The sequence below is a fragment of the Equus asinus genome, chromosome 11 (assembly GCF_041296235.1).
Source record: "Equus asinus isolate D_3611 breed Donkey chromosome 11, EquAss-T2T_v2, whole genome shotgun sequence".
In the NCBI taxonomy this organism is placed as follows: Eukaryota; Metazoa; Chordata; class Mammalia; order Perissodactyla; family Equidae; genus Equus; species Equus asinus.
Window position 1 is genome coordinate 65,889,725 of NC_091800.1, and position 25,767 is coordinate 65,915,491.

General features: G+C 35.0%; 1 protein-coding gene across 5 annotated transcripts in view; it reads left to right on the forward strand.

The window, feature by feature from the left end:
• The window catches only part of GPC5 (glypican 5), a 1,278,940-nt gene that overhangs the window by 34,341 nt on the left and 1,218,832 nt on the right, over positions 1–25,767 (forward strand). For all 5 annotated transcript variants that reach the window (XM_044779824.2, XM_070520036.1, XM_070520037.1 and 2 more), the window contains exon 2: positions 2,651–2,812. In XM_044779824.2, coding sequence (XP_044635759.1) covers positions 2,651–2,812 — 162 coding nt within the window. The remainder of the gene's footprint in view (positions 1–2,650; positions 2,813–25,767) is intronic.

A 25,767-nucleotide genomic window follows, 5' to 3' on the forward strand; every position in this document is an offset into this window, starting at 1 on the left:
CTCTTCCTGTTTCCAAACACCAGCTCCACCATTTTGTACTACTTATGTATGTAACACTGGGCAGTTTTCAAAGCCTTTTTTTGTCTCTATTTCCTCATATGTACAATGTGGCAGTAATGCTTCCTGTATCATAGGATTGTAATGTGACGATTAAATAACATAATACATCTATATGTTGGATCCTCTATTATTGGTTTAGTGAGTGAAAATGGAGTGTTTATGATTTATTGGACACTGTACTGGATAACTGGGATATAATAATGAGCAAGAATTCCTCCACTTGGAGTTTTACAGTATAGATGAGGGAACTAATTAATTAGTAATTACATTAAGGAAGAGCATTGCAAGTATGATTCATGCAATGGAGAGGTATGAGACACTCCAAGAGCAAATAATAGGGACAAGAGCAATCTGGGAGGTGGGAGGTTAGGGAACATTCCCATTGAAAGACTGAGTTAAGATTTCTTTTTTTTTTTGGTGAGTAAGATTCACTCTGAGCTAACATCTGTTGCCAATCTTCCTTTTTTTTTTTTTTTTAATTTTCTATGTGGATTGCTGCCACAACATGACTTATTGAATCTTCTAAGTCCTTGCTTCAGATCTGAACCCGCAAACCCAGGCTGCTGAAGTGGAGTGCGCTGGACTTAACCACTATGCTATGGGGCCAGCCCCAAGAAGACTTGAGTTAAGATTTAAAGAAAAATAAATGGGAATGAATTAGGTGAAGGTGTGTGTTTGCTGCATGTGTGGGTGAGTACATGTAGGACAAGAGTGTCCCAGACAGAAGGAAGAGTGTGGAGAATAGCTCTGGGGCAAGAGGAGCTTGGTGAATATGAGGAACTGAAATAAGGCCATTGTGTGAAAGGAGGAGTACAATGGCCCGTGTTACTTGAGAAGAGCCTGGGGTGGGAGAGAGGGACGGAGTGGTCGCAACTTGGGGGCCTTTAAAGGCCATGTTTAGGGATGTGGTCTAGCAAAATGATGTTAGGTATTTGAATTCTGGATAGAGACTTGCAATGATCTATTATTATTGTTGTTATCATTATTTTTATTCCCTAGCAGTCTTCCCCGTACTAAATATGTTTGTATACTTTAATATTTATTCATTAGTTCTTCTCCCAATCTCTATTATTTTTCTTCTCTGAACTCTTACTCCTCAATCCTTTCATTTAGAAATAAAGCTGAGAAGATAGCTCTGTTTACTTTCAATCAATTTCACTGATTGAAGTGGCGTTTGCTTTTGTATAACTTTAGACAAGATAAATAAAAAACAATTGCCAAAATGTTACCTGCTGTGACACATATAAATATTTTATTCTTAGCTTTTGTGAAATGCTCAAATGCTGTCATTTGCTATTTGTCTAAACAAGTTAAAGCCAAAATTATTAGAAATTTTGGTATCCCATGTTGGCGGGAAGCTCCGAGTGATTTCACATGTTTTCATCTTACCCAGAACCAACTTTTGGATATGTGAGGCTTGAGGCCAACTCTGTGTGAAAATGTAGGAGTTTGAAAGGTGGCTGTTATGTGTATCTGTGTGTGTGTGTGTGTGTGTGTGTACATGCACATGCATATTTTATGTTTGCTGATCTCCAATTGGTCAGTGATGAGCTAATGTGGGGGTTGTGAAACTCCCCAGAGATCAGGGCCATGACTCTTCCTCCTACCCTAAAATAAGTGAATGATATGTTATGTAGGCCATGTAAATAAAATTGTCCTGATCTTTACATAAAACCTGAGTAGCCCTGGGAGGCCTGGGGCTCATCCCATGATGCCCCATCAGCGTTATCATTGTTAGGCACTATTCCATGCTCTGTATCTTTTCCTCTGTTCTCTAGCATACCTGTTATGTATAAAGGTGCTTGCCTTGGGATCCTATCTGGGATAGCAGTTGTTAATCATATTCGCAAATTTTTTTAACCACAACTATCACATATGTGTAATAAATTCACATTTCATGTAGTATGCATCTTCTCAGGAGTTTTCTGAATATGGCTATAAAACTAAAAAGTACTTTTAATGGTAGGAATTGTCTGTAGCAAGCTAGGTGATGTGTAGAATTTTGGATGCTGGGTTTGGGACTATGGGGGTCTGGATCCCCCATCATATCATTATTGCCGATAATTGCTTATTCCACAAGAAGCACAAACATAATGGTGAGCTGAGAAATCAGGTGAAGACTTTTACCTGTGTGTGCTGTACAAAAGTCAATTTTATTTCCTCAGGAAAAACAATTGTTTTAGTCCATATACTTCTCTATAACATATTTAATTTAAATAATTCTAGCTGAATTAATAAAGAAGCAAAAAAAAGTTTCCTGATTTGATTCTGTACTTATATAATAGTTCATTTGTTTTCTATTATATAGTCTATTTGTTAGTTAATAGTAATTAGTTAATTGAGTGGACCTACTTAATATTTGATCAAAATGTTAAAATATTTGAACAAAGTCTTAGTGGTTGAGATTATTTTGTTTTATGTTGGGTTAATGGATTGTAGATAACTTATAGCAAGTGCTCTGGTAAATCGGTTCCTTACATAGAACATGAGCCCCATATGTGCCGTGCTCATCACGAATGCCTGACATGTAACATGTAATGTCTGTTAAATGAACAAGTAATTATTCGGAAAAATATTATATGTGTTCCAGGACCTGATCTTCAGGTTTGCACATCCAAAAAACCTACATGTTGCACCAGGAAGATGGAGGAGAGATATCAGATTGCAGCTCGCCAAGATATGCAGCGGGTGCTTCAAACATCCAGCTCTACATTAAAGTTTCTAATATCTCGAAACGCAGCTGCTTTTCAAGGTAAATGTAGCATGGGTTCTGAAACTAAGGAGAAGCCTTGTTATGTAATTTGCCTGTTGTTATTATACTGGTAAACGTGGCGGGGTTTACTTCGTTTTTGCATATTATTTTGGTATAAAATGAGGTGTTAGCTTTTTCTAACCTTCAGAACTTGTTTCTGAGGTCATCCTGGGGCATATCTATTGAGTCAGACTGGGGAAACTATTACGTTAGTGAAATGGTACTTGGAAATATCTCTCTTTCTGGGGTTCTTTCAGGTGCCCCGATATTCTGACCTATGGTTTTACTTCAATATGAATAGACATAATTCTTAGATTTCATTAAAATATTCTATAACATAAAATCTCATTGCTTTTAACTGGGTAGTTTTAGATATATTTTTAAAAATGTGATTTGAAGAAATATTTATTTAATTTTTCCCACTCCAACGTCATGTGGTTTTCATAATACCAGTGTGATATATATCAAAGTGCAGACAAGTCTGATAAATAGTAAAATAGACAATATTTATTGTATGTTTAAGGGTCAGCTAAGACCAGAACTCAAACTTAATTCAAACAGTATGTTCAGAAATAAAATTAATGGGTTATAAAGTTACAAGGCACATTGGAAAATAGGTGATCTTTTTCTTATTTTAGTCATCTCTTCTATAAAATTACTTATTACCACAATAAAATAGCTTAATTTATTTTTCCTTTTAAAAAGCATTAGCTATTCTGTATATGATTAAAAGGAAAGTATCTAGATTACACTGCTTTTCAAACAAATTTATTGTTTTTTTCAAAGCAAAATATAACTTCTGTTAGTATTACTTTTTCTTGAGTATGTTAATACCAATCTATTTAAATAATTTGTGCTTTGTTTATATACATAACTAAATCGCAAAGCTGATTAATTTTTAACCTGTACTTATAAAATAAAATAAATTCAATAAATCAGGATAAAATTTGAGTTAAAATGTAGTTCATGATGAATTGATACTTTCGTAGAAACTGAAATGTCAGATTTTAAGATTTTGTTAATTTAGCGATTCTTAAAAGATGTTTTATTTCTCTTATGGGATTTATTCATGTGAAATTGTTGGAGGAATACATATTGACATGCCTTTTAAGCAAAGCTTTGTGATTTGAACTGGCAGAACTAGAACACTTTACCCACAGAAAGTGATGTAGTGATTTTTTTCTCATGAAAATGATAGCATGTACAATATGGAAAATACATTTTAGAAATAAGGTGCGGGGGGGTGGGGCGGTGAATAGACCAGTCTGATCAGAACAGGGAGTTGTGGACGGCAATTGTGGATCGTATACTTGACAAGGTGAGCTGGACTCCTGTGGAAGAAGACTTAAAACATCAACTTGAGTTTAAGAGAGTCACTAGATTTTTGAATGAGGAAGCTTCATTATGGTTTCTCACCTTTTTTTTTTTTTTTGAGGAAGGTTAGCTCTGAGCTAACATCTGCCCCTAATCCTCCTCTTTTTTGCTGAGGAAGACTGGCCCTGAGCTAACATCTGTGCCCATCTTCCTTTACTTTTTTTGTTTGTTTGTTTGTTTTTTTTTGGAGGAAGATTAGCCCTCAGCTAACTACTGCCGGTCCTCCTCTTTTTGCTGAGGAAGCCTGGCTCTGAGCTAACATCCATGCCCATCTTCCTCTAGTTTATACGTGGGACGCCTACCACAGCATGGCTGCCAAGCAGTGCCATGTACGCACCTGGGATCCGAACCAGCGAACCCCGGGCCGCTGAGAAGCGGAACGTGCGAACTTAACCGCTGCGCCACCGGGCCGGCCCCACCATCTTCCTTTACTTTTTATATGTGGGACGCCTGCCACAGCGTGGCGTGACAAGTGGTGCGTATGTCCGCACCCGGGATCCAAACCTGCCAACCCTGGGCTGCCGAAGCAGAACATGTGAACTTAACTGCTGTGCCATCAGGCCGGCCCCCTGATTTCTCATCTTTTAATGTCAAAACTAAATCCCTCCAAGTAAGAATATATGGCTAAAGAAGATCGTGACAATCAAATCTACTTTTCTGGATACCAGTATTAACTATGTAAGTGACAGAAAGTGCCAACAGTTACTAACACATAGGCACTCAATGAATCTTAAACATTTTCTTCTGTCTTCAAAAATACTGTAACAGACTTTTAAGATATTCTTGGATAAATTGATCAAGATAGAACACAAGTTCAAAAGGTTGGGAAAAATATAAAACCTGGAATATTTAGACTTTTAACATGGGTTTTGCTGCTGAAAAGTTTTATGATATTGCTAAAAATTTGGTGACAACTAAATCAGTAGTAGAAATTCATGAGATTGTCTGTATCTACCAGCGCGTCAGGTAATATTATGTATACTTTTGTTATTTTCTGTTTAATAAATTGTACCTGCTGTATTCAGTAGGTTGAGTTTTGTTTATTTAAATATAAATTATAAAAAATTAAAAAGGTAAGGCCTTTCTTAAATATGATTTGTTATAATAATCATTTTCTCCCTTTGTGGAATGCCAAGTTGTATTTAAGAATCATGAGAAGGCAAGACAAATTTAGAAGAAATTTGCCCAAAGGCTAACTTTACTGGAACAAATTCTCTTACAAGAAGAATACCTGCTTTTAATGTAATGAATAGAATAAGTAGCTTCAGGCTTAGTTCCATAAAACAAGCTTAAATATATATGCTAAAAGCAATTTGAGATCACATTTATCGTACAATAACTAAGCAGCCTACTTTATCAATAAGTAAAATGCCCTCCGTCTAGTTTCTATGCAATCAGAATATCTGAAAACAATTCAAAGCCTTTATTTTTCTAAGAAGAGAGAAGCCAACACATTTTATTCAGAAACTTATTCTGCTGGAGAGAAATTTAATGGGGAAATCAATTCACTTCTCAAATGATGTAAGTAGATTTGCTAAATTTTGATCTTTTGATTTTTAAATATTTAATTTATATTTCCTACTCGAACAAGAGTAAGCCTGTTTTTTTTTAGTGGTATGCTCGGTCACGAAAGATTGGGATGTAGTATGGTCCCTTCTCTTATGGATCTTATGGAATCCCATGGAAGCATGTTTTTGAAGCAACCTTTTGGATATGGCCAATGGGGATGATTGGTTGGGTCTGTGGATTTAGTGGGCACATTACTGAGAGATGAAGGAATTTTCAGAGGAGAGAAGAAACAGTGCTGGCGATTGATGCTACAGAACATAAGGTCAACCTATCTACAATCCACATTCAGCTCTGGAATTCAGCTCTGGAATTCAGCTCTGGAATTCAGCTCTGGAAGGTATATACCAGTGGGGTTGGAATTAGCCTCTTGGACAATGCTTCTACGTTTTTCTTTTAAGGAATTTATTGTTTGTTTCAGTCATAGTTCCTTAAAATAAAGAAAACAACCAGACAAAAATTCGGTTTTGGAAGGGACTTCCCTATAATTATGACCTGGGCCTTTGCTATATCCGAAAGGTAGTCATTCATGCAGCATGCAGCATTTTATAAGACAAAGGGGACGAGCTGATATCCCTGTGTCTGTTGCTGTTCATGAATACATGGTGCTGTTTGCAAACAGGACCACTGGCTTTGTCACAGTGCAGACAATAACTGTTCTTCATTTTCAGGGGCTTAATAATGTTCACGAGTAAAGCAGAGCAGCTTGAAATCATGCGAAAGAGTTTGTTTGCCATCAGCTGTTTTACTCGGAGTGTGGAATTTCCTGCTTTAAAAATATTTTGGAAATATTTTTTATAAATACTCTATTTATTTATACACTAAAGTGTGGTATGACTCATGAAGAAACAGGGGAAATTGACAGAGAATATGTCATCTACTATAAAAAAGCAACTCTTATCCAGTTTTCACATTTGCCAATTTTTAAATCTCCATTCAAATAAGATAATAGATTTTACTTTTTTTAATTTAAATCTATACAAAATTTTCAGCATCACTTTTGAAAATAAAATGAAGGAATATTTGGGAGAACACTATTGGAAGCTTGTGTTTTGTTTAAATGTTGGGAAGATAATGTTAAGAAGTTATATCTTTCCTTAGAGAGATAGTTTTCCTTGTTTCTCTCATCTTCAAATAGCTCACATATTTCTGAAATATGTGGTACATACTAAGTCTTTCTTGGAATGTTCCAGTTTTATATATGGCATTTAAAAATGTACATTGTCACAAAACACTGAGTGATACATGATATTTATAGCAGGAAATATTTAATGTTTATCATTTCATTCTCTTGGCTAATTAAATTTTCATGTCTTGACGTGAGTACTGCAAAGATTGGCAAGCTTGTCCTCTTGGGTTGAAATGTTAGATTTAGGAATTTAATAAAAAATATATATTCCTATTTTTAATGAAATGTAGGAATATCTTCAAAATTAAATATCTTATTTTAAAAAGCAGATGAATTAAGAATGAGAATATAATGAATGGATTTTTCTCCTTTACACTAACAGATTTTGGCTACTGTTAAATGTATAGGTCGTGTCTAGCTACCATAAAACTAGTTTAAAGTGTGTGTGTGTGTGTATATAAATATACAGTCAAAAAGCACAAGGATATAGTGAATATTTGAATATATTTATGTATAGGAGAGTAAATAGATTTATATAACTGTTATAATATTAGGCATGGAGTACATTAGTCTTATTTTGTTCACTTCATCTGTGCTTTACCGAGGTGGATAATATTTAATATTATTCCTTAGAAGAGCATTATGTGGAAGGATGAAGGAATAATGCTATTTCTAACACTGAGAATTACCTGATCAAAAGTTCAAGGGTACAGGAGCAGGTCGCCTTAGGCTGGCAGTGGTGAGGAGACTTTTGTTTTTCTCTCTCTAGCACCTAGAGCAGATACTCAGGAAAGGTAATTAAATGAACTGCATGAAGAAATGAATGAATGAATGGTACTTAGCGAGAAGATGGTTCTGAAATACAATGAGAGATTTCCTCCTCCCTACTTCCCTTCTTCCTATTTTTCTTTTCTTTATTCCTCTATTGATGTATTTAATATGTCTGTGGAGTACCTACTAGGTACCAGCACTGTCAGGTGCTTACATTGTATAGTGTCCAAATTTTAAATCTATTTTATTTTTATTGGCTCCTTCAGACTTCTAATATGCCAACGTCTGTTTATTGATTTTATAAACTAGAAAGGAGTATGTTGTGGTGTTTCTGTCATTGGCATTTGGAATGTGATGGCACGTTTTTCCCTTCAGTCTTAGGCAGTGCGTGGCTCAGTGTGTTATCTCAGACAGCAGCTATCAGTGCAATTGGTCTTTATCCAACTGCCCTTTATCTCTGGAATGGTAACATTTGTTTCTTTTGAATCTGTGTCAGCAGGCTGCTATTAATTATGAAAAAGGGTAATTTTCCTATATTCTGGATACAAGTTGCAAAAGCTTAAATTACTTTTCAGCTGGAAATAAAGCTTGCTTTGCATGAAGCATTATCTTCAGACCTCAGATCAGGTTTACTTTGCAAAATTTCTTTTTTAAACTTGAGAGAGTAAACTTTTAGTTGTTTTAATTCTGACTGATGATAGGCTATGATAACATCACATGTTGCCATGGAAATCTCACCCAGAAAGCACTGTAACCTGCTCGGAGTAGGCTGAACAATGCTTTCTTGACTTTATATTAAACACATTTTCAGTTAAGTCTTTTCAAGATGAGAACTGTACATTTATTGCCTGGAAGATGAGTTGACATTTCATCAGATTCTTTATCATTTTGTTATCTCTATATTAGTTTAATCTAACTTTTGCATAAGGGATCATAAGGGATGGTTCTTCAAAGCTACCTATGTGTTGAGTAAAGGGCAGGACATGTGGGAGGTTACAGCTAGCTGTGTTTTTGAAATTTGTCTGTCCCTCTATCTATCTCTTATTCATCCATGTAAGTTGATTTGTAAAATTTCTTTTTATAGATATGTGAAATTGGTTCATTGTCCTTTTGATGGACGTTTCAAGAATTTCCAACTTATTTTTGCACTTATAATGCTGCCATGAGCATTCTTGTTCATGTCCTCATGGCACAGTGTTTCTCTAGGGTTTATACACAGAAGTGAGGTTGTGGCTTCTGGGCCATGCACCTTCTCAACTTTGCTAGATGTTGTTGAGTTGCTTTTCTGAGAAGCTGAATTCCCACAAGTTGTTGGTATGCTTTGTCATTGTTCCACATCCTTCCCCACAATTAGTATTATCAAAATTTTAAAAGATTTGCTGAACTGATAGATAAGAAATGATGCCTTGTTTTCAAAATATACGGTTTCCTGACTATTAGGGAGTCTGTGTCTTTTCACAGTTATTTTGTATGTTCTGTATTTTCCCTTTCGAATATATCCTGTGAACCTGTATACACACTTAGAGGATATGTACCATGTTGTGTTTTTGTATGTATTTAAAGGTTTTTTTTTTTAGGTGTGCATGTCAACCTGGATTGCCACATCTTGAAATTTTAGCTAAAATAATTCAAATTTATTTCCATATTTTGTAGAGATCCATGCTGTCCACAGGTTTTCTGCACATTCTCAGGCTTGCAGTCACATGGTTACTTCTGCCTCTGCTCCCCTGCTTTTTGCATTTGCTTTTGTGTCTCTTTCCTATCATTAATTCAGTATGAAAATTTTTTTTCTTGATTACCACCTCCATAGACACATACATACATGCACACTGTTAATCTAAGATGTATGTGTAAAACCAGTTTTATGAAATAGTGGTGATAAAGGGAGATAAGATCTAAAAATAGCAAATAATTTCAAATTGAACGTTGATTTCTATTTTTAATTTTTTTTGCTGAGGAAGATTTGCCCTGAGCTGAGATCTGTTGCCAGTCTTCCTCACTTTTTGCTTGAGGAATATTAGCCCTGAGCTAACATCTGTGCTAATCTTCCTCTACTTTATATGTGGGTCCCCGCCACAGTGTGGCTGATGAGTGATGTAGGTCCTTGCCTGGGATCCACACCCGTGAACTGGGACCACCAAAGTGGAATGTGCTGAACTTAGCCACTGTGCCACAAGGCCAACCCCTTGATTTCTATTTTTGCAAGTGTTTTCCAGCTCTCTCTTCATCATCAATCCATGAAGCTACCCTCCTCACTTCATTCTCTCCAGCTCTTCTCTTTCCCACTTCCTTGTGTGGTATTCTCCCTCCTCCCCAGGTGGTGAGATAATATGTCTTCTTGTTCTTTACATTTATTATATGAGCATAGAAATATTAAATAACTGTCATGTGGCTCTGAGGGTGAGTTTGAACTGAGCACCCTTCTTTTTAGTTTAAAAAATCTTTTTGTTTAAAAAATCTTTTTCCCAGCTTTATTGTGATATAATTGACATATAACATTGTGTAAATTTAAGGTGTACAAAGAGTTGATTTGATACACTTATTATATTGTAATATGATTACCCCCATAGGGGTAGCTAACACCTCCATCACATATCATAGTTTTTGTGGTGAGAACATTTAAGATCTATACTCTTAGCAACTTTCAAGCATATAATAGAGTACTGTTAGTTATAAGCACCATGTTGAACATTAGATCCCCAGAAATTATTCATCTTGTAACTGGAAGTTTGTACCCCTTTGATCAACATCTCTGTTTCCTCCACCCTGCAGCCCATCATAACCACCATTCCACTCTCTAAACTAAGTACTTTTTGATCATCCTATTGCCTATTAGATATTTTGGGAGCAGTGAATTTCCGAAATCCAACATGGATATAAAGTACAGTGATCTTTTATAAAATGTAGACAAGGTGTATAATCTTTTTTTTCCCTAGTATTATTTAAATTGAGTCTATTTTATATTTTCAGATCTTAATGTTGGCAATGTTGGTAATCCATGAGAATAAATAATTAGCTATTTTTAAAATGGAACTTATCTTAGAAATATTTACTTCAGAAAGCAATAATTGGCCATTAATGTTAATCAATAATTTTTATAAGATGCAAAATATATTTTACTTAAGTGGTTTTTCTCATTTTGCTTATAACTAAATATTTAAAGAAAAAGAAAATAGACTGAATTAAAATAGCATTTTTTCTAAAAATTTTGTAGCAATACACTTCAAAGGAAAGTTGTAATGTGACTATTGTATGGTTGACACTCATTTTGTAATTTTATATTTATGAATTCTTTTAAAAACCTGTTATGCCATGAACAAACTTTTCCATTATATTGATAATGCTATCTAAAACTCACACACGCTGAAAAGTGAAGTTCATGGTTTTTCTTTTCTTGTTTAGCCCTATGCACTTAACATCTGAATGTGGACTTTTTTTTTGGCTGATGATGTCAGCTAATATATTTTATTAGCTGCATCTTATAATTAATATTTCTGTATAGTAAAAAGTTTTAATATTGAGAGTAGGTTATTTACCTATTTATAAGAGGCTACTGGAAAGACGGAGATTGAGGGATCATTTGAATATATCTAAATTTACTTAATCTGAAGAACAAAATGAACAATAATAATTTCATTTTATGCTTTTAGTGTTCTATTACGATTATAAATTTCATCAACAAATTTTGTTGAAATACATTCTGATGCACTTACCAGCGCTTCTGATGCATCATTTTTTAATATTTTATATGTCAACATACTGTATTTCATTTTAGGAAGGGTGACTTAGCCCTATTACATATCCAATGTAACTAATTAGTGAAAAAATAAACCTTGCCATTTTCAGAGCTTAAAGTTTTATGTATTTTAAGGCCCTACAAAATTTTATCTAAGATGGTTAATACTATGATTTAATGATCAATTTACTTTTTTTTACAGGAAAGATTAAAATAATGACACTATTAAAATATTTAAGAAATTATTTAAAAACCCAGTAAAGTATCTGTTTTCATCTTTTATATGTTATCCCATGAGTAGTGGTTTATCATGAGATATTAACTCGAGTCTCAACATGGTGTTGTGTGGCTTATGCCCCATGAAAACATTTTGTTCTCCCTGTGCCTTATCGTTAGAGCCCCGGTGTTTTGGATGATCACCCTCCACAGCAATGTGCTTAGGGACAGTGAAACCCTGCTGCAGCTATAGAGGATGACAGGAAAAGGAATAGGAAGTGTGTGTTGGGGGTGAAGTCTTGAAATAGCTATTGTGGGAAATGGGAAAGGAAATGAACTAAAATCCAGGTAGAGGGCTAACATTGGAGACAACTAATTAATAGTAAAATCAGTGTGTATGATAGTATGGCCGTTTTTGTTTTTAGCCCTTTTAGTTTTTGCCTGAGGAAGACTACAAGTAGAGTAGTGCTGATAAGTGGTTGAGCACGGGCCATAGGAAACTCATTCATCCATACAATGGATATTCATGGGGCAACCTCTGTGTGCCAGCCTGGTTTTAAGTTCTTGGGATGCCTCAGTGAATGCAACAAAGATTCCTGTCCTTGTAGTTTGTATTTCATCCTGGGAAGTAGAAAATAAACAAACATAGTACAGATAGAAGTTAGGATATATCAAACGCATTGAGAAAGTGTAGCATCGAGCAGGGGTGGGGAGTACTGGAGGGTTGAGATTTTCAATTGGATAGTCAGGAAAAAGGTGAAATTGAGCAAGGATTGGAAGAAACTGAAGGGGCTGACTATGTGGATGTCTAGGAGAAAAATATTCTAGGAAGAGTGAGTATCTCTACGACGGGAGTGTGCCTCAAATGTCAGAGGAACAGCAACATGGAGGCCAGTGTGGCTGGAGCACAGTGGGTGATATGGGGGTGACTGGAAAGGCTCATAGAGACAACAGGGGGCAGATCACCTGGGACCTCCCAGGCTTTTACTCTTAAACAGAAGGTTTTGCCATAGGTGTGGCTTGATTAAAAAAAAAATTATCTAGTTGTTGAGGAGCCTGTGCACCCAGGCTGTCAAGGGGCTGGGGTAGGCCTAGGAAGCCCAGTTTGGGAGCTCTTATAATAATCCCAAAGAGACGTCATGGTGGCTTAGACCTGGGTGGTGGCAGTGTGGTGGTACGAAGCGGTCAGTTTCTGGTTATATTATGAACATCAGTATGCTCTGGGCATACTGGGAAAGGAACTGGGGCCAAGCAGGGGCTAATCATGGTAAAACAGACCAGGGGTGTGTCTTTGGGGTACGTGCCTTATGTGGAGTAGAGGCGAGTTAAGGATCCTGAGGCTGTAGGATGCGTTTCCACACAGACTTTGGCATCTCCAAGTCTGTTGCTAGAGTTAGAGTGAGACAAACTGTCACCTTTTTCTAAAGTTCTCAGTGAAAGAGGGATATTGGTGGGTGTAATGGGGGCATTGGTTGATTATCCGATGGAGGCGAATCTTTTGTTTTTGTTTTTTAAAAAAAAACACTTTATTGAGGTATGATTGATACATAAAAAGCTGTACATATTTAATGCATGCAACCTGATGAGTTTGGAGGTAAACCATTAGCACAATCTCTGTCATAAATATGTTGGAGGACGCTGATCTTTGACACAAGATTACAAGAGTAGCGATCGGGAAGAGACAGGAAATGCCCAACTCCTCCCTACTGTCTAGCTCCATAAAGTGATAGAGATGTTGTTTCTATAGTAGTGTTTATCTAAATGGGAAAATAAATTGATAGAATAACTCATGATTCGACACAAAGAAACATATTGTCAATATTTAGCATAATTTAAAAGTGAAGGGCATTATAAAGAAATGAATAACACAAATAAATAAGATTGACCTGCATGAAATTTGTAAACAAACTTTGAGAATTGACTGGAGAATGCGTGTAATGAGACAATGTTGAATAAAGGTGCCTAATAGTAAAAATTTTTTATGGTAAAAATCATGAGTTTGTACATGGGAAATTTATTTTACACTTATTTTAATTGTAAAAAGTATAATATGGTTACATAAAATTGAAAATAAAATTCTTTATTAGTCAATAATTCAGTTAGAAAATAAGGTTTTGTGATGAATTTCAGGCTCCTGGGACTGAATTTTGAAGTCTTGGTAACTCTCATAACACTGAGAACACATTTGCCATTTTAATATGAATCAAAAATGAACTAAGTTCTATTTACCAAACAATGTCAATAGTTATCAATCGTTTCATTAACATCTTTTTATTATATCATCTCTTATCTAATTAGAAATAGCTACAGTGCATGCAACTGGCATTATTGTTAAATTTAAAATTTTCAAATGATATAATAGTTCATTGTAAATTATGAAATACAATTTAGTAAAAATGTGGAAATATTCTTAATAGTTAAGGTTTTTTTCTATAGCTTTGGGGGAAGAGCAGATTAAGATGAAAATATGAAACCATCATCCATAATATTTAATTGGTAAATTGGTAAGATATAATGGAAAATAAGATATGTCTCTTTCCTCAGACAAATAGAGGACTTAAATTTTATAGCGGTTCCTCAATGTAGTTGTTCATGATGGGAAATTATCCGTGCATATCTCTATGCTTTTAGCATAAAATATATCTAGCAATAAATGGAATATATATGCTATGGCTTTTATGCAGAAGGCAAAGGGCTTGAAATGGCATGTCAAGATCCAGAGAGTCATAATAGTAAATAAATGGTAATTGTTGGATAGCTGTGCTGTGTTTCTTTTATTCCAGGGTAATTCTGCCTGTGGGCTAGCTTTTGTGTAAACAAAGATAATTGAACTTTTGCACCTTAAAGGATACTGTTCTCTTGTACTATTTATTTGACTCCGTCTCCTCAGGGTATAGTCTTAACTTGAATGTTAACTTAGGAAATATATTCAATTTTTTTCCCTAAGTGAGAATACATTGAAGATACTCTTTAATAGAACAAACATTGGTCTTTGTTGTGGGAAAATATTTGTTGTTGTATTGGATAGACAATACGCTTAAGAGTTTAAGAACAAGACTCCTAGAGTTAGAGTTCTGGATTTAAATCCTATCTCAAGACTTTCTAGTTGAGCCTCCATTTCCTTGCTTGTAGAATGGGATGATAATAGTACCTTTTTCTAGGCTGCAACTGATGAGCATTGATCGGGATAATCCCAATAAAGTAACTAGCATGGTAGCTGGTACATAATAAGCACTCACTATATGTTAGCTCTTCTTCTTCTTCTTCATTTATTCATGGTATGTATTTCTTCCCAATATTTGATCAGCAGCAAAACGTTTCAGGGTAGAAATTGTCTGATAGTGTTTCTGTAAGTGTCTTGTGGAGAATTGTATAAAGTCACTTGTCACATTATCAGAAGGGCTGTAGTGGCCAGGCAGGAGGAGTGCCTTGTGATCCAAAGTCCTAGATCCCTTCTTGGATTACTGCACCTGATGGAGTTGCTGAGAGTGATGTTGTGTTCAGGGTTATGGCCAAACATGTTGTCTTTATTGGTAAAGACAAGCCATTGAGAAAAATTATTTGACGAATAATAATAATTAGTACATTTTAAAGCAGGTTTTCTGCTGCCCGGCTGGTAATTGAATGAAATTTCAAATTTCATTAAATAGTCTTAAATTGTAATGTATTGACTCTTACTGTAGTAGAAACTAACACAAACACCAAAATCTAAGGTTTGACTAAAAGGATGATGCAAAGAGACAGAGTCCATGGGAAACTATCCAATAGCTTAACAAAAGCCTTAATCTTCTTAGTGTCCTTCTCCAAATGAGAATATCTTCACATATGAAACACTTTCCATTTTTATCACTGATTCATTCTGATCACATTCAAGGATGTTTGCAGTTTATGTGGGCATATCTTAACAAAACCAATCCTTTAGATTATGCATTTGTGTTATTAGATAGAACCACTAACTTCAAACTGGTCCTTTCACAAGAGCATGGAATAAATAAATAAATGTGTAGCCTTCAGACAATGTGAAAGCCTTAAACTTTGTGGTTGGTAAAATATGGCGAAAAATTTCATCTAAGGTTTCATTGAACTACTTTGGAGGCCACTGTTCATTAAGATAATTTTTATTTTGGTCCAAATGTTGCTAATCTTTGTCCCATAAAATTATGTAATTATCTGATAGTTGTATTTTCTACCTGCTGAAAATGTGAAATATTATCGTTTCTTGTCTGCAAGGCGTTTTAAGGGGTTTCCTCTCTATGTGAGGAAAGGCAATGTGGAGAATGATGGGCACTTACAGTCTCTGCAAAGTATGATTTGGGAAAAGGGTCCGAGGGGTAGGGCAAAATTGTCCATTTGTTCAAGAAGGAAAAATACATCCTCTATTCATATTCTGATTTTTCAAATCCGGGTTCAATGTGCTTAGTTTCTAGCTGTAGTCCCAGGGCAACACTCTAGGATGATCTAGGCTAACTACTTAATTTTTACAAACCTTCAAAGTAGGTTTAAAATAAATTATCTGTATTTGGCAACTCTCACTCAATATATTTAGTGTATTTGTTATTTTAATAAGATCATATATTCTGAATACAAATTAAGAATATATTTAACAATTGGTTGTCTACACTGGTGGATATATTCTGGACAGTAAGTTGACAACACGTAGTTAAAATATGTGTTTTCTCTCTCTCCCTCTCCCTCTCTCTGTCTCATCTTTCTGATCCTTCTACTCGTTATATATACTGAAAATATTTTTAGACAGCATTTAGGGACATGTACAAACATGTTAATTGTACTATTTGTTGTAATAGCTGGGAGTTGAGACAATCTGGGTGTCTGTAGTTGAGGGAAAGGTAAGGAAAATGCACAGAAACTGCATTGTGGAATAATATGAGTCATTAGGAATAATGAACTGGATGCATACATAATGACATGGATAGACTTTAAAAACATAAAGTAGACTGAAGAAAAGAAGAAAGAGAATGAGGTATATAGCACAATACCATAAATGTATCTTAAAAATATGTGGGACAAACAATTCTATATATTTTACTAGGACACATACAAATCAAATAGTTCATATTAAGCACATTAGCTTGATTACTTAAGGGTATAAGATTGTATAGTTCACCATCCAAACTGATAAATTTTAAGAGATGTGGGGATGTGAAGAATAGCTAGGAAAAAGGAAAGTGAAATACTTAGCTATCAGTCTACCAAAACATGTGCAGGATCTGGATGCTGAAAATGCTGGTGAAAAAAATCAAAGAACCTAAATAAATGAAGAGACATACCATGTTCATGAATTAGGAGACTCAACATAGTCAAGATGACAGTTTTACCTAAATTACTCTATAGGTTTAATATAATTTCTATCAAAATTATAGCAAGCTTTTTTGTGTAGACATATTCAAACTTTTTCTGAAATTTGTATGCAAAGGCAGAGGACCTAAAAATAGCTGAAACAATTTTGAAAAAGAAGAATAAAGTTGGAAGAATCATTTTACCCAATAATGAGGCTTATTATGTACCTACAGTAATTGAGAGTGTGGTATTGACAGAGGGATGGACACAATGAACAGGTTAGAGAACCCCAAAATAGACCTATGCCCAACTGATTTTTGGTAGATGCAAAAGTCATTCAATGGAGGAAGAATATTCTTTTCAACACATTGTGGTGAACAATTGGAATCCATAGGCAAAATATTATTCTAATATTTTTGTATTGAAATGTCTAAATATTTCAGCCCAAAGATTTTCACAGGTCTTGCCTTTTATGCCTTCATTTAGTGAATGTTTCTTTATTTTTTTCCCCTAAGGCAAAACTTCACTCATTAAGTAAGTCATCTCTGTGATTCTTTTGAATATTTTACCAAATCTAAATGCTATTAGTCATAGACCATCTCAATTTTAGTGCATTCTAGTAGAGGGTATAAATTTATTCAAACAAAAATAATAGCTTCATCAAAAGCTTCTTCCTGGAAGTTGAGTTAATCCAAATAAAATTTAAATCATCAACATTGTTTGAGATCCTGCTGTTTAATTTATTCAGCTCCTCTCTTACTTTTTTCACTAGGGACAAATTTCAATGGCTTTTTGCTTCAAATGTTCTCAAGAATTTAAATATGTTAAAAGTTTTAAAAACCAAGGGGTTTTTTTGTGTACATTTGTTAAATATTTTGATTTAAGATTCCAGGTGATTTCTTCTGGCTGGAGGATGATCAAGTAGGCTATTTAATAGTCTGAGTGAGAAAAAAGACAAAGGAGTGAGTTTTGGTAGTGATGAGAGTCGGGGAGAAAGAGATTCTAAGTATATTAGAAGAAAAATTTGACAGGACTGGGTAGCTGAATGACTATGGAGTGGGACAAGGAAGAGGAGAAACCTAGGATCAACACTGAGTCTTGCAAGAGAATACTCTCAGGTACTGATTTACGATGTCCTCATTTTCCTTACTTCTATCTTAAGTTTTAATGAAGTTCTTTTGAAAATTCTATTCAACTCCATATAGAGTAAGATAATATAGAGAACTCATCCATTCCTTCATTGATATTTTATTTATGTATCAGATGCTGGGCGCTGTACTGTACTGTATTCAGGCAGTCCTTGCTTTACACAACTTTGTGTTAACTGAAACTCATGCATATCTGAACAGGGTCCTTGCTTTATATGACTCTGTTGACCTTAGTTACCAGAGAACTGTGCAAAACGAAGACTGTTTTTCACCTAGAGATAAGCCTGAAAATTATGACAGCTCTCAAGGAGCTTAAAATCTATTTTGGAAAATAGATAAACAATTACCATTCAATGTGCTATGTTGGAGGTAAGATAAGATTTCATAGAGAAGATGTCTGATGGTAGGGAAGGAGATTGGGGAAAAAGTTCTGAAAGTTGTGACATCAGAAGAACAAAGGTCAGGTGATTCCTTTCCCTAGTGATGGAGAAAGAGTCTGGAGAGCTAAGGGCCCAGGAATAGTCCCCTAAGGCTACAGCCAAGTGGGAGATGAGCCCTGTTGGAAATTAACGCTGAAGATGTGTAATCTCTTGCAATTATTTTAATTTCCCAAGAATCTGTGTTTGTGTCCTTTCTCATTTCTAATTTGGCTTCTCTCTTTTCTCATTCTCCTTTCTGATGCTGTCCTCCTCTCTCATGCTCTCATTTCTCTACCACTTTCTTTTCTCTAGTTTCCTCTCTTTGTCTTATTACTTCTTTCATAATTAGTGTTTTGCCCATCTTGATGTTATTTTTCCAGAACTAGATTTAGTTATCCTTTATCCTTTTATTTTAAATAAGGTCCGTTTTAATCTTTTAAAATTCTCTTTTGCTACTTTTAAAAAATTTCTTTGAATGTTTCTGATTTCTTAAGATGACTGTTAATTTTTTGATTTTCTTCTTTGGTAATGAAGGTATTGTAGGGGATAGATTTTCCTTTGGGGTTATGACTTTGCTGTAGCGCATAGATTTCACTATGAAATGTTCTTTTCATTTTGTTTTAGATAGTCTGAAATTTTACTCTTGATTTTCTTCTTTGAGATTATCTAGACAGTTTTTGGTTAGGACTGACTATATTTACTGTAATTTCAAGAACCCCAAAATATCAGTGGCTCACATCCACAAAGAGGTCACATGTCCTTTATGTGTGGGGGATGGCTTTTCCTGTCCAAGCTGAGAGAACAGCTCTGTCTGAGATGTTGTTGCTCTAGTGGGAGAGGGAAGGATGGTCTTGGCTCCAAATGCATCTGCTTTCACTCATTTCATCTGCCAAAGCAAGTCCTGTAGCCAGGCCTGATATCAAGGCATGGTGCTCACTAATGCTTCTGCAGCGAGGACAGCACATATTTTGTATGAAAATTTAATCTACCCTAAAGAATATTGATATGGGTTGAACTGTGTTCCCCCCAAAAAGATATGTTGTAATCCTTACCTCAGAAGGTGAGTTTATTTGGAAATAGAGTCTTTAGAGACCTAATCAAGTTAAAATGAGGTTGTTAGTATGGACCCTAATCCTATATGACTGGTGTCCTTATAAAAAGGCAAATTTGGACAAAGACAGACAGGTACATGGGAGAACACCATCTGCAAGCCAAGGAATGTCTGAGCCTTCCAGACGCTGGAGAGGATGCGCGAAACAGATTCTCCCTCACCGCCCACAGAAGGAACCAAACCTGCCAATGTCTTGATCTCAGACTTTGGTCTCCAGATTGTGAGACAGTAAATTTCTGTTCTTTAAGTCACCAAGTTTGTGATGCTTTGTTACTGCAGCCCCAAGACGCCAATACAAATATATTTCAAAATTTTCGAGATATACTTGGTCAGATTCATATTTATTTCTAATTTTATTACGTTTTTATTAGAAAATTTAGCCAATAGAATCTCAACAACTCAATATTTAATTTTTTTCATGGTTGGAATCATGAAATCATAAGTTTTACAAATTTGTTTCGGATACCAAATTCTCTACTTGAAAAGTTTCACTCAAATTTCAAAGTTTTTTTCTGTTCAGAAATTTAAATAACAGTTTTGCCCTCTTCTAACTTGCTGAGTTCATGGTTTTGTAGACCTTAATTATATAAAAAATTTATATTAATCTTTCCAAAAATAAACAGTAAAAACCCTAGGTTTTGAAGTTCGCTTTTATGTTAACTTTTTCACTTGTTTTATTAGTATTAGATGGCAGTGACCAAAATGATTAAAAGTATAATAGGTTGATTATGTCATTGTCAGTGTTTTTTCTAGTGCCTTACTTATGAACATGCCTTCCTTTTCTCTTTCATTCCTTCTTTCTTTTTTTATTCCCCCTTTTTTTTTAACTGAAGCAGCACAATGATTTCCTTCAGAGAGCTGTCTGCAAGGCCTGTCTATGAGATCTTTCTATCTCTGTCAAACAGTCCCTTAGAAGTTACAGAAAAGTGCTCACTGCTACTGAAATTTTCCTTTCCCTACAGATGGGGCTGAGACTGATAGTGATATCACAACTTAGCTGGGAAAGGAAATGGGAAAAAGAATTGGACGGGAGAAGAAGATGGAAAGTAATAGAGTGCACTCTGCTTTGTTCTCAGGAAAAAATTAGATGCCATTAGAAGGCATATTGAATTTAAGTACATGATTTGTGATCCACTGAAATCATCTGCATTATTCTGAATTGTGCAAATATTATTTTATGACTTGATCTTGAATCAGGTTAGAGAATGGTTCTAACTTATGTGTCTTTGCCCTTTCTATTTCAAACACTGTAACCTTGATGCTATTTTAACTTACATGTTTATACATGTAGAAGTGTCTAAAATAATTAATAGAACCAATTTTGTGTCTTCAGGATTAGCTGTTTGCAAACAACAAACAAGCTTCTGTAAGAAACTGGAGCAAGTCTTTCCAGTTGGACTATATTAGAATTCCATCTACATTTTAATTTGGTTCCTGCTGTGTGGATATATTAGACTGAATCTATTACCTGGCTCAGTGGTCCTCTCAGACAATTTCCCTTTCTCATTCTGATTTTATTGTAAGTGATTGTCAACATACTGTAGAAGTCTGCAAATCCAAATTTGATCACTCCCATAAGGCACTGATAACTATGACCTTACATTAAAATAAAACAAACAAGAACTGAAGTTGTGTTGTGATATTTAATAGATTGCCTTTTGATTAAAGTGCTAGTTATGGAGTGTTGTGTGAGACTTGATACCTGTACGCTTCTTTACTGATCTTTCATTTGGGTGTTGTGCAGAAGGAAATTTTGTAAGCAATCACCCCAGTGGGGCAGGACCTGGTTTTACATTTTAACATTCCTGTTTTACGTTTAATGTTACTTTGAGTTGCCTCTTTTCCTGGTGATCATGAACCACCACCTGCTGTTTCTTCGTTTGGAGATGATGTTTCTCTGAGTATTTATTATAATTTCAGCTTTATATATAGTCTTTTCATGCATTTAATACGTTTAATTCTTACTATGAAACAGAGTAATGGACCTTTGGTGTGAAGCTTAGGAACATTAATTTAGTTCCCTCTGGCTTATTTAACGGTGTTGCAGTCTTACTGGATGCACTTTCTCGGGACATGTCTGGAAGTTAAGAGAGATGATGTCAGATGGTAATAGCACGGCATCTCATTTTCTCGTGCTGCCCAACAGTTTGATGAAGAGCACTCTTAAGGAAAAATAAATAGTAGTTATTCATCCCATTTGCAGCTTGATATTCTCACTTCCATCTTTAAAACTGTGCTGTCATCACTTTGTGTCTGGTACCTTGTTGTGACCCTTCATCCTGACTCTATGATCATTTCTTCCTAACTCTCTTCATCTTTCCTTTTCCTTTTTTTGTTTCTTTTTGTTCCTTCCTATTTTTGTTTCCCTAAATGTTCCATTCTTAATATAGTTCCTGTCTCTCAGCTGTCTGCTATATATATTTCTACCTGGATATCCTGCTAGCACATTAAATGTTATATTTGAATGTAAATTTCTCATCCACTTCTGAAAAACAACTTTTCATCCCAACTTTCCTATCTATGTGCATGGTATTGCCATTTTTTTCCTGATTCTTAGTCTCAGAATTTCAGGACCATCAGTGACTTAAATCTCTTGTTTATCTTTTGCATGTCAATTAAAAATGAACTTTTCTTTTCAAATTTACTCTTTCTTTCCTATTCCTCTTGATACTTTATATCTACAACAACCTCTTGACTGGACTAACAACTTTGGTTCTTGGCCTCTGCTGATTCCAAGTAACCTAACAGATTAAGGTTTTAAATTTTAATGTTCCTGTGTCAATTTCCAATTTAAAAGTCTTTAGTGCTTTGCAGTTTCTTGCTGCTTGAAATGCTGTCTAATATTCATAGCTTTAAATGTCCTCTATAATCTCTCTTATATCTTTTCAAAATTAGTTCTCATTCATTTCATAACATCTTCTCTGCACCAGTCGGTCCTGTTTCCAGAATTCTCCATTCATTCAGTATCGTTACTAAAGAACAGGAGTAATATCTTATATTTGTAACCATATTGCTATAGACTAAATGTTTGAGTCCTCCCCAAAAATCGTATGTTGAAACCTAATCCTCAATGTGATTGTATTAGGAGGCGGCGCCTTTGGGAAATGGCTAGGTCATGAGGATGAAGCTCTGGTGAGTGAGATTAGTGCCCTTATAAAAGTGGCCCCAGAGAGCTCCCTCCCCTTTCCGCCATGTGAGGATACAGTGTGAAGATGGCTACCTATGAACCAGAAAGTAGGTCCTCACCAAAAGCCAAAATGGCACCTTCATTTTGCACTTTCCAGCCTCCAAAACTGTAAGAAATAAATTTCTATTGTTTATAAGCCACTAAATCTATGGTATACTGTTATAGCAGCCTGAACAGACTAAGACACAAGTGTATATTGCTTTCCTCAACACAGTGTCCAATCTGTGATAGATGTTGAATTAATGTGATATTTCTGGTCATTGTTTTTCAGTGTCAGGGTCATTTTCATATTCTTGTCTTTTTGAATCAAATTGGTATCTGAAAATATTGATGAGATATTCTGAAACTGCTGATGATATTAGGGATACTGAATTTACTAAATGTTGATCGAGATTAATAATACTATTTATTAATATGTTATTACTGCTCCTACCACCACCATCACCATCATCTTTTATCGAACACTGATCATTTGTCATTTGAATGTTTTTAGTAAACTATAATTGTGACCCACTAAATGCTAAGTAAAATTTTATTGTAGAATATGCATACATAAATTAATACCACAGAGTGTATACCTGTCAAATGATAAAGAATAAAAATTATCATTTTAAAAATTACTTAGGGGCCCCGTCTGGTGGTGTACTGGTTGGGTTCGCACACTCTGCTTTGGCGACGAGGGGTTCATGGGTTCAGATTCCAGGCATGGACCTGGCACCTCTGGTAGGCCTGTGCTATGGTGGTGTCCCGCATAAAAAATGGAGGAGGATTGGTGCGGGTGTTAGCTCAGGGTCAATCTTCCTCCAAAAAAAAAATTACCTAGTGGGAAAGCTGCCCATTTCATGTATTGTCCATACTTCTTAAGCTTTCTATATCTCCTTCCCCACCATTATCTTAAATATTATCTATTAAGTGTAGAATTTACTTGGAGTTGTTCTTTACAGTTCAGGATCTTATTCTTCCATCACTTTTAATATATGAAAGACAACATTTAAAGTAATTCAAATTTTAAATGGCTTTTCCTATAATCTGGTAATATCTTTTAAAATATTTTGAGTTTTTTTTTTTTTTTAAAATCATCCCTTAATAAGGAGAAGAATCTGAGTTTTGCTGCTTTTTAGCAAAATAGAAAAATTTCTCTGTAGGTTGACTTTGTGCCTTGGTGATTGATGTCCTCAAAGTGAGGAGTTGGGAGAATGAAGGATATAATTTCACTGTTGAATTCAATTGAGTGAACATATGTTTAATATTTCTTCTGAACCGGAGATTCTGCGAGGTGCTAAAGGTACAGGGAGCACTGAGCCTTAGGTCCTTCCTCCATGACTCTCATATTCTAGTGAATAATCACAGTGAGGGTGGGGATCAATAGCAATAGAAATATGGATCAGACAGTGGAGGGATTGGCTTTATTAGGGGAAGAAACAGAAACAGGGTGGATTGTAAAATGCTTCTTAGCTGGGTACAGTACAAGGTTTACTCTTTTTTTTTCAATTTAATTGCAATTTGGTTGGTATATTTCTTTTTATTTCCATATATTTGATATTAAGCACACATTTTTTTCTGGCTGTTGTAAAATTGTTGTACCAAATCTTCTCAGCCCTGACACAGTCGTATACCTCACTGTAAACTTGAGTTTTATCTCTTTCGCCGGTGATATTTAGAGTTTGGCATCCATCAACAAAGCTTCAAAACAGAATATTACTAGCAAAGAAAAGGAGCTTAAACAGGCAGTTCAGAATTTTATTTATACTCTAGGAATAGTAAGGAACCTGTTTATGACGGCTATTTCTCTCCTTTCAGGTTAAGATGCTTCATCTTTTAGTAGTATCAGTTGAGCAAGGGCACCATGGAGAAATAGGTTTTTCTTTTTTTTCCTAGAGCACTCTAGGCTATCAATTTTATAGATGCTGCATAATTCTTGACAAGAATGGAGTTTGAAGCAAGCTGTTATGATTAATTATTGCTCGTTAACTGGATCTTCACTCTGCATGAAAGAATATTGCAGTTTTTTCCCTCATTCTGAAAATCATGTTGCTTATATTAAAATTGAAATGCATTTGGGGAAGTTGGAAGTTGAGATGCCCAGGTGGACTGTGGGGAGAGCAGGCATATTTAAAGCTTTGCTTATGTAGTACTGTGCCAATGCTGTTGTGATTTTCCAGTAAAAATAAATTAGATTGCTCAACAGAAAAAATTATATAATAAGTCATTTGTGATGGAGATAGTTTGCATATCTTGTACTTTATGAATCAGTCTTCTTCTTGGCAAGAGTCCTTGGTCAATGTGTACCTTTAGAAGATCTTGGAAGAATACAGTACCAAAAATATTCATGTTGCTGAACTCAAATCAATTTCTTGTCTTTATAGGATATTAACTAAGCTATTAACTTGGTTTATCAATATCTGTGTGAATAAAAACTAGAATAGTAACATGCAATTTTTTGCTCTCTTTCTTATACTTACATAAGGATAGGAGATGTAGATTTTTGCATGTGATTATATGAGTAGTTTTTCCTTAATAGTTGAACTGAAATCTGTTAATTTCTCAATCTCCACATCCACCTTTGAGAGTCTTATACATGTGATTATGCTTATGTAAACAAAATAATATAAGAAAGAAAATGCAGTAGTTTCTGACTTACAGTCAGAATTTGTCTATAGCCAATTGGGATGGCCATTTCTAACAATTCTAATCTTTTGTAGGTGCTAGAAAAAGGACGAGGGAAAAGAATGATTGCTAAGCATTGTTATATTAGTGGGCCCACAGTTTTCAGAGGCTCCCACAGATACAGGTGATAATTTTTTTCATTAAATAAGAAACTTTTTTGTAACAGTAGTAGTAGGAATTAAGACAGTATAAGATGTGATTGACAAGGTGTTTTTTCACTATTAAAATACTTATTATGGGGGACATTGCTACTCAAGCTTGTAGTATATAAGGCCATAAGAAAGATAATATACCAATCCTCTGTTTAATGTTCTTAATTCATAGCATGTAAAT